This window comes from Corylus avellana, chromosome 11, assembly GCF_965113065.1.
Source record: "Corylus avellana chromosome 11, dhCorAvel1.hap1.2, whole genome shotgun sequence".
Lineage (NCBI taxonomy): Eukaryota > Viridiplantae > Streptophyta > Magnoliopsida > Fagales > Betulaceae > Corylus > Corylus avellana.
The window spans coordinates 146,383-160,728 of record NC_142500.1 but is presented as its reverse complement, the minus strand read 5'-3'; the positions used below and the strand labels follow the sequence as shown (position 1 = coordinate 160,728).

The 14,346-nt window shown below is 36.1% G+C and overlaps 1 protein-coding gene across 2 annotated transcripts; it reads right to left on the bottom strand.

Moving 5' to 3' along the window:
• Nucleotides 1-693: 693 nt before the first annotated feature.
• On the bottom strand, nucleotides 694-13,007 carry LOC132165388 (Phosphoinositide phosphatase family protein). Of its 2 annotated transcripts, XM_088511675.1 has the most exons (17): nucleotides 12,714-13,007; nucleotides 12,244-12,614; nucleotides 11,359-11,563; nucleotides 11,121-11,286; nucleotides 10,259-10,481; nucleotides 9,640-9,716; nucleotides 9,086-9,273; nucleotides 8,914-9,011; nucleotides 8,467-8,600; nucleotides 8,228-8,356; nucleotides 7,588-7,963; nucleotides 5,696-5,817; nucleotides 4,908-5,021; nucleotides 3,877-4,062; nucleotides 2,344-2,514; nucleotides 1,799-1,910; nucleotides 694-1,426 (listed from the first exon to the last, which is right to left on the bottom strand). In XM_088511675.1, the coding sequence occupies exons 2-17, from the start codon at nucleotides 12,358-12,360 to the stop codon at nucleotides 1,307-1,309; spliced, it is 2,538 nt and encodes an 845-aa protein (XP_088367801.1). In that variant the 5' UTR covers nucleotides 12,361-12,614; nucleotides 12,714-13,007; the 3' UTR covers nucleotides 694-1,306. The 2 variants fall into 2 exon arrangements, with proteins under 2 accessions (XP_088367801.1, XP_059431906.2); XM_059575923.2 differs by having other exon boundaries at nucleotides 12,244-13,007.
• Between the last annotated feature and the right edge of the window lie 1,339 nt (nucleotides 13,008-14,346).

Genomic DNA, 14,346 nt, shown 5'->3' with positions numbered 1-14,346 from the left:
GGCAACTTCAACCCTGAACTTCAATCTGATATGAAAAATTCTCCTCAAACTTTAAAATTTCTTAATTTAGTCCATTGACATTTCAATTGCAATCAATTTTGATTCTTCCGTCAGATTTTAAATGTTAAATGATGTTTATACCCTTGATATTTTTAAAAAATTTAACTTTACTCTTAATTTCAAAACGTTTTTTTATTTAAAAACAAAAAAAAACAAAAATCAAGGATATTTTTGTTTTTTTGATATTTCTAACAGCTAAATTTAACGAAGAAGATTCAAATTGAGAGCAATTGAAAGTTCATGAGACAAAATTGATAAATTTTGAAGTTTAGAGAGGTTTGTTAAATCGAGTAGAAGTTCAAGGGTTTTCAGTGAAGGACAGCGATGATATATGCAAATAAAATGTGCAACGCTGTAATTCCTTTTAATAGTCTATTCACCTTGGGAAGTCTTTAACCGAACAAGCCTCGCCTCTCTTAACGGTATTAATCATGTTCTCTTCGTACATTCTTCTTATGTTTTAAGCTATCCTGATGTCTCCCACATCCAAATTTTGACCTCTTACATATAAAGGGAAAAAAAAGTCCAATTGGGTCATTTGAGAATATTATAATTTTATTATACTTCTTTCATTTCTTCATTATTTATGTATTAACTATTACCAGATTTCTTGTGCCTGCAGTTTACAATGGATGGTGCAAAAACTTACAAAAAGCCTGGCTTAAAAAGACACGTCCGTCAAATGAACAAAAAAGTGTAGATAAGTAGGTCTACACGAGCTCGATCTCCAGGCTCTACGGCTAGACAGCTCAAGCGACGGGAGTTGCTACAATGCTATAGGACTTTCCTCCAAGCACCTGGATCGCATGCATGCTTCACCACAAATAACATAAAGAATCAATTGACCTGCAATTCTAAAAAGTGGAGCTGATAATATTTACAGGAGCGAGACCTACGGAGTCCAAGGGGAGGAAGAAAACAATGAGCTCCAAAAAGAATTTTTAACTGTTGCCTATTTACTACTACTACTGCACGTTGGTATCGTGTTTTGTTTTGACTGGGGTTTCTCCGATGGAATTTAATGCCGTTAGTCGTAGACAGGGCTATGACAGATTGATTATTGGGAGAACATCTTATAAGAAGCACCGGTCTCTCTCTCTCTCTCTCTCTCTCTCTCTTCTTCCTGCTACCCTTGCTATACTCTCTACTGTCTCTTCTCCGTGGATCAGCATTGTTACAGCAACCTGAGATACAGAGAGTGGGAATATACCGAACTAGGTGGAATAACAAAACAATTAGCCTAACTTCAATGGCAGAGTGTCTCTCCGTGGTTCACCCAGTCCACAAAGCTATCTGAAAAATCCTCCAGAACTTCGGAACTCAGTGCTCCACCCAAGGATAGCTCTGTTCCAGTACGCTCCCTTCCCTACATGACATGGCACAGGAAAATAAGCAACATTAGAACATATCACCCTGCTCATTCTGGGTTTTGTTGTATAACTACCAAATATGAAATTGGGTTCACACCTCAATCAAGTCTCAAAAAACTATAACTAATTGTTTCTCCCTCCAACAACCATTCAAAATAACACTCCTTGATCACTGTATTTTTCATTGAAAGAAAGATAACAATCAAAGAGACGGCTGCAAATGAGATACTTGAGTGTATCTACTAATCTTCCATCAGTGCATGTACAATTCATACGGTACTACAACTTTTAGCTAAGATCCTGTCTCCATACAGAACAAAATAACAGTTTTACATAAAGACTACTAACATCCAAAGGAGAGTACTTACTTTCATGCTGGATGCATATTCACTTGAGGAGGGGGTAGTTTCTCCCATCACTCCATTGACAACATTTTCTGACGATAGCCCAGCAACTGGAGAGTATGTGAGTATTGATGACCTGCAGCCATTTTTTATGGAGGGAACTGAACTTCTTCAGTTAATATTCAAATGTCATTTTTTTTTTTTTGATAAATAATGTATATTCAAGCAACGCGCAGAAGGGCACAGTTAATATTCAAATGTCATACAACATCCTTGTTACCAAAACTATAAGTAATCACACTAGTAATGAGAATCAAACAGCAACTGATTTATTTAAAAAACTGGCCATTACCAAGTATCTATCCTTCCAAAGTTGGGCACTGGGAAGGGTAATTTAGATATGATCCTAACTTCAAAACCTTTTTTATATACCATCTGGGATTTTTACGAAAAAAAATTTGGGATCGTTGCACTAACCTTTTCATGCTTAGGTGGCTCTCTTTATGTTTGGGCTTTTCCAATATTTTACAAACAAGATTGTCACTGTCTTAGAGCTAAATAAAAATTACCTCTCGAATTGCTCTTCCTCACATGAATTCCCAGAGGAAGATAACCAGTCAAGGTCAAGAAAATTTGAGCAGTTGAACATATGTTCCGAGAGGTAAATATGATCGGTCTCAATGCATTGATCTCTTTGCACATCTCCAAAAAGCTGCCTGCGAGGCATTGAGGGAGTATACCTACACAAAGACACCCACGGGGGACGAGTCAAATCAGGTAAGGAATCATGTGGAACTTACAGATAATGTACCCCAAAACAAAACCTTGCAGCATATAATCCGTTCATTATGAATATAACAAATGGTAATATCACCCAATTAATTGCTAAATAAACAAAATTAGATGGTAAGACTAACTAAATACATACTTATTCAAAGAGATACGGTGGAGGAGTCAATACAGGTTGTCTTGTGAGACAAAGTAATCAACAAAATCAAAATAGCTATTTTGTAACCCTCAAACATGTTCAACACAAAACCAATGTAAAAAATTCTCTATCCAATCAGATCCAATGGATCTAATCATGTGCCTGCCACCAATCTGACAAACTGGACTGTATTTTGGCAAAGCTTTGACAATTATTTGACGCCCACCAAGCCAGAAAATCCAGTCCCACCCAATATTTTCTGGTCAAATATTTGAGGATTTATAAGTTTTTTCTTTTACCCTGAACCTGCTCCAACTACCACCATCCAGCCATTCTGTTTGCATGTGTCATGTCTGTATGCGTGCATGACTGGGTTGGGTAGGGGATGTTTCTCTAATTTTCTGGGCTCTAGATTTCTTCCCAAGATGACGGACTGTGGAGCTAAACATGAAAATATCATCCATCCTTCAATCTCCAAAAGCAGACCCTAAAACCCCTAGTTCCATAGCATTATTACCTGCTGCTACTAAATGATTCATATACATGTAATGAAATTTTCAACTCAACCCCAGTTATTGGATCCAACAAATAGGTCATACCATTGTAATATGCAAAGAAACCAAAAGAACCCTAGTCCCAGAGGACAGAATGCTAGAATATAGGAAGCAAGGACTGACTCATATTTCACAAAATTCCCATACATTAGTTGGTGTATTGATTTTCCTCGAATCAATTCATTTGGAAAGCTTAAAACAGCCACAAATTTGCGGTACCATGCCGTTACTAAGCAACACAAGGAACATGTATCCAGACTACTTCATTGAATCAAGGCAAAAGAAACTAAACTAATTGAATGACACTGATAGAGTGACTGCTGTGATAACTTTCATTGTATAGCCATTTACTAACAAGACAACATAGCTGTACTTCCGTTAATAGAACCTGCTAGGCAAAAGACTTTTAAAGCTCAAATTTACACCCTTTTTTTTTTGTAAGAGAAATTTACACGTCAACTGAACTTAAAAGTGCAGCTGAGCAGGAAAGTATTTTTTTCTTTTCTTTTTCAATCTAAAAAAAGTACTCACTAAGGAAATAAGAAAAAGGAAAAAAGCAGGTCAACTAATCGAACACGGACTTTATTGAATCCAACAAAGGCAAAATGATGTAACCAAACCTTGAAAAAGCTATTTCACTCTCACAAGTTGATATTTCTGGTGATGACTCAGATAGAAAGTTGTTCGCTCCTTGTGATAGATCAGACAAAACTGAGTTAGAAATATGCTTCTCTTTTGTGGCTGACACAGGTGAGCTGCTTTCTTGAAGAATGTTCCCGTCTGATAAGGATCGTTTGAAAATTGACCTAGAAAATACATAACTCAACACGCGTCAAATACTCAGTAGCATCAAATGTCAGTAAAAGATATATTGGTTAAAGCAAGCATAACTGTTCGCAGTTCAGCAATCCATGAAGTATGCATAACCATTAGAAAAACCAGCAATCTATAAAAGCATTCAGCCTTTTTTCTTTTTTTTTTTGGGGAGAGGGGGGGGGGGGGGGGGGGGGGGGTTAGAGAGAAAATTAAGACGGGCACGAACTTCAAAGAGAACAATCCATAATATTTTCTAGTCAAATTTCTCGGAAAACCATGATACAAAATTTATTTTCTTGAATATCATGTCCTATTTTAGTCAAATAATCAACTGTTCTATTGCCTTCCCTTTAAGCATGTGGAATCTTAACCACTAAATCATTGCAATCTTGGAAAAGATTTACTATTTTCCATTCTATACTTGACAATTGAATCATTTTTATGAGTAAAATTACATTCAAGAAAAGAAGATAGAACAAACAAGGCTCCAGTACAAAGGTGGTACACCAAAAAGCCCCCACTCAAGAGGTACCACATAACTCACCCTAGAGCACGGTGCAACTGGTTCTATTAATGCCTTAGGCCCAAAATTCTTATCAGCGATTACCTCAAAGTACAATAAGCGATAACTGAAAAGTATACCCTATATGCCTCTTATCAAAATCATATGCTGTTAATGATATGAAGTATATTTGAAGCACCAACTTTTGACCTCAGTTCTCACAAGTTGATATATTAGCAGTCATTGAGTATCAAGCCAAGCCTCTTCAAGAATGCTTCTTAAAAGAAAGAGATCAAGTGAAACTAGAGATTCAGAATTTAGCCAGCTACTTACCTTCCATCTTCAGCCACATTTGCATGCCCATTCCTCCCAGCATCACAGTGCTGGTCTGAATCCAGTTCCCAGAGAGCAGGTTTGCCCTGTTGCGGCTGAAAGTGCCCCAGGAATCTGCACAAGTTATTGGAATAAAAAAACTGTAATACAAATTGCAAACTTTTACACCTGAAGTAAAAGCAAAAGGAATTAGCTGCATCATATTTGTTTCTCCTTTTTTTATTTTTTCAAAAATGGTAGAAGTGGGATAAAAAACAAGGAATAAACCCACCCCAAATGCCAACACCACCTCCAACTCTTTCTTGACTTGATACCAATGAGATTAGGTCTATTAAATCACAAATTGTCCCAAAAGCTTAAGCAAATAGAAAATGATGTATTTAATCAATGAATTAATAATCTACATTCCCCTCACGTGTAAGCTCAAATTTCTCTTCAATAAGTGAGACCTAACACGTGAAATATTTTGAAATGGGCGATAAATTATGGGCACAGGGTTCAAATTCAGAATCTCAACTCTGATACCATATTAAATTACTAGTTATCCCAAAGGCCAGTACGTAATGGAATTGTAGTAATGCCACTCTCTAACCCTCATCCCACTGCCACAGAATCTATACTTAGAACAGGCAAGAGGAGTGAAGTTATGTTATTTGAGCCAAGATAGTGCCAAACACTGAAAACAGATGCCCCAACTAGAAAATCACCCTGACATATATTTCCAATTTGTAAAGAAGTGTACAACTGGCTCCTAGAAAGTAATAAAAGGTTTCAAATGCAAGACTTACACATTAATTGCATCTTGTTTCTCTGCATCCATATAAGCATTGCTGTAATACCGTTGAAGAGTTCTGAAGAATTCTTGAGACTGGGTTGCCGCTTTCCATTGACCCCTTCTCTCAGAGAATATCTATGGCGTCAGAAAATTGAAAAAGTAAACAAGTGAAGCACATTAGTAAAGATTTACATGATTACTTAGGCAATGTAGTTAACATAGTTATAAAAAAAAGGCAGTTAACATAGTTAATACCCGTAGAAGTGTCAATGGATTGATACAGAACCAGGTACCTAACCAGTAACCATGTCAAACTAGACTGCATAAATCACCATCAAATCCCCAAAGGCTATTGTTCCAGTTTACATCCAAATTATGAGCATAGCTATTAGTGTTATAAGTGTGCAACAGTTTCCTAACAACTTATGCTTAGCGTTCACCATCTTAGTATGAAGTCTAGTTGTTCTTTAGTTCAAATCTTGTGAACCCTCATTCTGATAACTTCTGTGTTGAGCGTGAAACAGCCACATTTAGTTCAAAAATTGATAACCAGGCATGAATTACGTTTTAGTATTAAGCACAAACACTAAATGCATGTGTTCACCATTACATGGAGCTGGTCTTGCCAAGAACAACAGCCCCTTCCTATTGAAGACAAGTGTAGCTTAGAACCCCACAATTCTAAAGTTCTGAAAATATAGATGTCTCTTCCCAGAAACAAACCAGAACAGATCTCCAAAGCAAACTATTTGATCCATAATATAATTTTGAAGCCTGCCCAGTTCTTGATTGCCACTAAAACGATATTCTCACACCAGGAGACTCAGTAGGATGAACTTCTGACTAACTAGGCCCGTGATCAAATCAGATCCAGTCTAACTTGGGGTATATCCCACATATCTGGATCGATTTAACAAGGAAACAATTCTTCTCTTCATTGGTCCACTGGAAATCCCAAGTGGTCTAACAACATTGCATATGGTTAAATGAATCAATAATGAAACAACTCCAACCCTAATAATCAACAAAAGAGAAAATCAATCCATATTATAGAGAAAATTTGACTCGACTACGGAACATATATAGAAGGAGCTCAGAGATGAAACATTTACAAAGTAATAAGTGAGACACAAGATCGAGAAAGATTTGACTGTGGACCATCTTTTACTCCATTGCAATTTGACTAGAGTGTGTAGGTCGCTTGTATTTAGTTTGTTTGGGATAAATTGGGTATATGCCCAGGTCGATGGCCAACAAGTTGGCTAGTTGGACAGAACAATTTAGTAGGCATCGTAGTAGTGAGATTTGGGAAGGCTATTCCTTTATGCCTAGTGTGGTGTGTTTGGAGGGAGACGACTGGTAGGACATTTAAAGGTCATCCTTGGAAGGATTCCTCTTGCAGCTTATCCTTCTCTTGGGTAGATTTTTTGGATTTTCCTCGATTTTAGGAGTGGCAGTGACAATGTAGTTTTTTTCATCTCCTAGTGAAGTTACAAAATGTATCTTCTTTGAAAAGAAACACAACCTTATCTAATGCCATATACAGAATTTACATCCCCCATTAGTTCTGGGGTAACATAATGGTTGATATTATGTTATATTTAGGAACATACAAGCTATCAATTGGATCAGACTAATCTCGAAATGGATTAACTTTTAAAGAAGTTGGATTTGTCAGTTGAAAATTTAGCACATTCAGCATCTCAATGGATTAACATAGACAAACCCTAGACCAATAGAACAATTTTTAAAGTGACACTGTAACCCAGTAATTCTGTATGATCGAATTTGGGATGGCAGAAATAAAAGGAAAGAAGGTTATACATAATTTCAACACATCACACTTAAGGTTATGAAAGTACTAAGCACTATGCACATAGAAGGAGCATCAAAGGTGAGAATTACCTTATTGTGAGCGGCTGAGCCACCATATTGATGAGCTAGCGTGTCACCCATTCTCTCATAAAACCCCATCAAATCATCTGCCAAAGGAGCATCAAGATCTATCTTTGGGTTGTCTGTGGCTCCAAGAGCATGAAGCTGGTGCCCAAGAGCTACTAATCCATAAGCATATTGTGCAACATTTGTACGATCCAGGCAATCAATACAATTGGTCCTGAGCACCCCCTTTTGGAACATGGATGGCTTGACAGAGTGATACCCATTAGCAACACTAGTAGCACCATTATTACCACCACTGAGTTTCCTCTCTAGGTTATCAGCATCCCCGTTATCATTGTTGCAGTGTCTCTGGGGAAAAAATTTACTATTGTCCACATTCCTGCATCAAATTTGAAATGCCAGCCACACCATCAGATAAGAAAAGTATTAGTAGAAAACATGTAAAGTAGCCAGTCTTAATTATTACATTTGATGAAATGACCAGATGATCATTGGAAAAAAAAAAAATCTACGCCCTTGCTTTCCATGTCCAAGTTTTATTAATTTCCTTTCTGCAAGTCTTAAGAATGCATGAAGAGTCATGCTGATCAAAATCACAAAAAGGATTCAGGAAGATACTGGGATGAGATGGAAAAATGCTTACTCAGAGGAAAGCCATCTTAGACACCCTTCATGCCTAAAGACTGGTGTTACTTGGCAATAAAAGAATCCTGTTAGCGTCAATGCATTTGCAGCCACTTTGCCCAGAAGTATCAAAGCATTTGTAGCTTTGCTGGAAATGGGTGGGGGGGAAGAAATGATTTTCAGTAGAAGCCAAAGTTTAAAGAAATAGCATTATCTGAAAGAACAAAGGGACAAGAACTGAGTGTGTTAGACATATACCTCCGAGAATGTTTATGTAGATCCCAATGAAGAAACCTAAGACGGTTCTCCCCTGACAAATGTTTATTAACGAAATCAATTGCATTAGCAAACTCTGCACGAAGAATGGACTCTCGAGGCCTCTTCTCGTGTGCCTATTGATTGCCAAAATTCAAAAAGCAAGCGCGAGGGACGTTAAAAATAATACATCAAATACAAACAATCAAGTATATTATTTTTTATAAGTAAACGAGATATCATTAAAGAGCGCAAAGTCACAACCCAAGTACATAGGATGTATACAAGCGCAACCCAACTTTCATTGACTATAAATATCTTTTCCTTGAGGTAATCTCCAACAATATATGAAGAAAAAAAAAAGATGATAGTGATGGTGATGATGTGAAGGCAATGAATGCGACTGATGATGAAAAATACTAAACCCATCAATCAAATAAAGAAACTCACCTTAATCAAATTCAAAATAATTATGGGGTTTCCATATCTATTGGCAAGGTTTTCAAAATGAAGTCTGGTGGCTTCATAATTTTGGTCCTTCTTTGACACTGGAAAAGAGCAAAAGTCAGTTAAAGGAATATATGACAAACACTCAGCAGCTAGTACTTATGCAAGGACGTACATATAATGTCTGGTTTAATATTCATGCGTGAAGTTTCCTGTGACCAGAAAAGAGGGATTGAACCTCGGTTCTGGACAACAGAGCTTATTTGCATGGGAAAACCTTCTGGAACATCCTCAAACACAATCTGTTCTGTCTCGACATCATTAGCAACTCTGCCCTTCTCATTTACACCCCGTTTCAGATACCTAAATAAGAAGTAAACAATAAGTGAGAGGCTTCATATGTTATGTGGAGTCAACTGAGAATATAAATAAAGTCCCAAGCTTAACCATATTACATCATCTTTATTATTTAAAAATGGTAACCAGAGAACACAGTATCCAATTCTTGTGGAAGGTTTTAAAACCATATAAGCAGTTTGAATCCAGGAAGTATTACAACAGTGCAATCCTAAAGAACATTGAGAAAGAGTGGTCCAAGTTTTCTCAAATGTTATAGTAATAATGTAAAATCATTGATAAATGGAGAAAAAAGTGATTTTCTCATGCATGTATCCATCCCATGCCAAGCACATAGTGTATACAGGAAAATAAGTCTGCATGTACTCCTACCTGGTGCCCGCGTAGTGACGAGAACGTCTCGCAATGAGGGTCAGTTTGAACTCTCGTCCAGATAGAGAAAGTTTAGCCTAAATTCAAATAGCAAGAATCCATCAGAGAAATCTACAATAGTTATTATCTGTATAGTTGGGCAGGCAACATTAGAAATGAACAGATTCAATAAGTTTCAATGAATTTACTAAACCAGTAATAACAATAATCAGTTGCACAGGTACATCCCAAAATATCATCCATCTGCATTACACCCACTTCATAAGACTAACTCAAAAGAACAAAAGCATGTTTAGAAGACCAGTAGAATCAAATAGACAATAAAGAGGAAAGTACTAAATGATCTCATTTTCAAAGAGAAAGACCTTAAGTAATGAATTAAATCTTACAATAACAGCATCAGAAGTAGGTAAAATTAAAGTTCTAAGGATTTAAAAATCGATGTTAATGTCAGTACTCGTACGCATAAAAGAGTCCATGAAATTCCAAGAAACTTTGGAATAGAAAAGAAATATTGCAACAGCTATAAAAGAGTTGTGTTAACATAATGATCAATTCCTTCATCCACCCTAACTTATTTATTATAGTCCAATCATCAAAAACATTATGAATTCCTTACCTGCATAAAAAAGCCATATACTAAAGCAACTGTCCAAAAAGTATTCTGGAGGTGATTCCGGATTCCCCGAGTCAAGAACTCATTCCAGACAAACATTGTTTCATAGAGAACCGGGCCAGTCTCCTTATTACACAAGTTCTTTTGAAGACTACACATAACATGGTATGAGTAGCTAAAAAAGAAGTCCTTTGTGAGATCCACCATGCATAGGAGCTTCTTGTATCTAAGCCATCAATCCAACATAGAATAAAAAAGTTAGCAGCAATACCAACAAAGTTTGGAGCAAGAACAATTGGTTAAGAAGAAAGATGTACATTTAAATAAGCAACTATCATGAGAAAAAATAATGGTTGTTCCTCTTGAAACTCGGTTTTTTATATATAGATGGATACACACAACTCAAAACATATCAAGCTTCACTTGTAATTTGCAGAACTTCAACAACATATAGCCTCAAAAAATTCAAACCAATCAACGATGAAACAATTAATTTAACTTGATAATTAACCAATCCAATTCATGATATCTCTAAGAAAGACTAAAACTAGGAAGGAATAAAATATTTCCATGGTGCCAACAAAAAGATATTCATTTAACATTTTCAAACCATATTCTTGTATTCATAAAACTATTATGCTCGAACTTATACATTTGAAGCACATAAAAATTGTCTAGCAATATGAGAATGTATTCCAAAGTGAGATAGCTTGTTCCCAAACAGTTGAAGGGAAATTAAGAATGGAAGAATCACAACAGAAACACTTAACTTTCACAAAATACAGATACAAAGCCGAGTAACACTCATGGTTCTCTTCACAAGTACCATGGAAAAAATACATTTACATGCAAAAGGAACTAAAACCTGTTCTCATTCTTAGAATTAGCGATACTGGACCAAACAGTAGAATTTGGAAGCGGAATCATCGCACTCTTGGAGATTGCATATACATTATGACCACAGATTGCACCAATCTGTCTTCTTTTTGTGATAATCAACATGTAATAAGGCCCCAAAAATTTGATGAACCCTGAAACAGAAAAGCACTATGAGCACTATTATAACATTGATAATTTAATAAGATGCACTTCAGTCCACATACCAACAATTCCGTAACAAGTAGTGACAAACTTTAGTCCACCCGTCGATTTGTTCCCTTCATCTATCCGCCTCAACAGATCAGAACACTCACTTTCCGTATATGTGGTCGAATCTTCACGGACGTTTAGCTCTGATGGATCCAACCGGTCAATCTTTAGCACTCTCCAGTATGTTCTACTCTTGTCCCTTCCTATCATGTAAAAGTTCTGCAGCACAAAACATAGCAAGTATTATCATAAGTCTGTTTGTCCATAACAGGTTTCTGCAACGCACAATAAACCAGTTAAAGGGTATCTTTCATGCTAACCAAATATTTCACATATTATAAATAGGCGAAGATGACGATATGCTGCCGATAAATATATATCTTCATAAAGAAAAGTTCTTCTATCATATGTTAAATAAATAAATTAAGGCCTAATGATTGAGAAGTGCCATAAGCTGAACAAGATTGTTCCCAAATGGTAATAAGCATATCAAAATGGCAGCTATCATTTCATAGAAGATAATTAGTAAAAAGGAGTAAGAAAAAAATTCAGTAGCTGACGATTGTGAACTCAACTCAACCATAGACTCCAAACCCCCCCCCCCCCCCCCCCCCCCCCCCCCCCCCCACACTCTTCTTTCCCCCAATCCAACAAGATATGAAAAATGCGCCAACCAGCTAAACCTCTAATACTTGTTCTAGTTCTAGTAGAAACACTATCCAAGAACAAGTTACACTTGCTTTTAAACATGACATTTGAACACCGAATTTGATAATGTAGCGGAACAAAACCAAGTGCTAAATTAAACCAAATTCGTCTGGAAGAGAAGAGATGTATATATATATATATATATAAAATGCATACGGGGAAGAAAGTAGAGAGAGAGAGAGAGAGATTACCGATCGAGTCTCGTAGAGCCTGAATTTGTGCATACAAGGGTGGGCAGGAGGAGGACAAAAGGATTCGTCATCAGCGGCAGAGGAAGAGAGGGACGGCCCATTCTCTGGCGACGCCATTGATACAATTTGTTCCAGATCAACCCCCTCCCCGAGCCTCCGGCTCAGGCTCAGGGATTACTCTTGGAATGGCATGCTTTTATGTTGGAATAAGTCTCGCATACAATGGAGTGAATAGAATTCGGCTGCTTCAAATACAACATGCTCTTTGACCTCTTCCCCTATTACTATTACTATTACTATTTCTTCCTTTTATTCTTATTCCTTTACAATTCCAACACCAACTCCTTTCCTTCCATTCCCAGCCAACGCTCCTATTTGGCAAGAGAGACTGAGATCTTTGATCAAGGGGAAGGCAACGGAATCAAATAAAGCAAGGCAGAGAGAGAGAGAGAGAGAGATCGAATATTTACCAAAAATATATATATTTACGGAATATATACGTATATATATATGTGTGTGTACGGATATAGAGAGAAAGACGATGATGGAGGTTGGAAAAGATCCGAGCAGGAAAGAGATGGGAGGTTCCAAACCAGAAAGAGGGAGCAGCTAATAATTGGCGGTGTTATTTATATGAAGCTGTTGTTGTTTTTCAAAGATACACAGACACACACAGAGAAAGGAGAAGCTCAGATCCAAAAGAGATGTATGAAATCAAATCAACACCACAACTTGGGTCTCCGATCCATCCACACATAATAATCATATTACATTATTACTCATACTTATTGTTTTTATATTCTGCGAATTTCGGAATTTCCCATTTTTAATCATTGCTATTTTTTTCACCAACCTAATTGACATTTAACGTGTTCCTTTTTAACTCGTCTTTGCTTCCCCAGAAGAAAAGCCTTACTAATTCTTGTGATATGGACAATATATAACTGGACTTGGCAAACTTCTCCACGTATTTATTGGGCATACTTTTTTATCAATATTCTCATTATTATTCCTTTATTCTTTTTAGTAAAGACAAACAAAAAAATTTAAATTAGATTAGATAAATTTTTTTCAACTCAATCTATTAATTTAATAAAAATAGCATGTATTTTAGATACATACATGATTGTTGGTCTAAAATCTAAATAGACTGAGAAAACTCTTTCTCAATTTATTTTGAATGAAACTTTATCATTTAAATATTCTGTTTGTGGGATAATAAATTGCTTTTATGTTGGTGTCTCTATTGATCCATTATTAGACTCTTCATTATATATAACTAAATAAATAGATATCATAAGAAACTTAATTAAGAACAATCATTTCCTTTCGTTTTTTATTTATTTTTATTTTATCTAGATCCATGAAAGAAAGAAAATATAAATTAGAAGGGATCCTTTCTAATATCAAGAGGAAGATTAGGAAAAACAAATTAAAGTGGAAATACTACCAAAACATTTGAATAAAGCTACCCATTTTGCTCAACTGAGATTGGAAAATTTCATGCTCATGTGAATCTTGGAGGTCGACCAACCATTGAGAGAGACAAGCATACCAAAAATGTCTGAGACTATTATTGTGGAGATATTTCAATATGAGGTAAAGTGACTGTGTTTGTTTGAGAGTCCCCTTTTTCTATGGCTATTTTAACCGCAGACAAATCTTGTATTGAAAAGCTAGCTTCTCCAATATTTGTGTCACAAGAAGAAACATTTGTTTCAGTATAGATCGAGGCTGTTAAGGAAATTTCAAGGCTTCATTTATTAATGTGTTTTGGAAAGTAATTTTTATTTTTATTTTGAAAAAAAGTGAAAATGGTTTTAAATATTTAGTGAGTGTCTTATATTTTAAGTTATTTATTAATACTTGTACTTTGAAAAGAAGAAGAAAACTTTTTATAAAAGAGAGTTGGGATGAATTGAAAGCATTTCCTTCCGGTTATTAGTCGTAAAAAGAGGCATGACCCAATATATATGTGGATTTGTGGTCTAAATTTTTTAAGTTGTAACCACCAAAACGTTGTGCCTCGACCGAGTCACTCATTGAAACTTGAGGCGATCACGTAGCTTTGACTTCAATGGCTTTACCAGAAAATTGATTGTG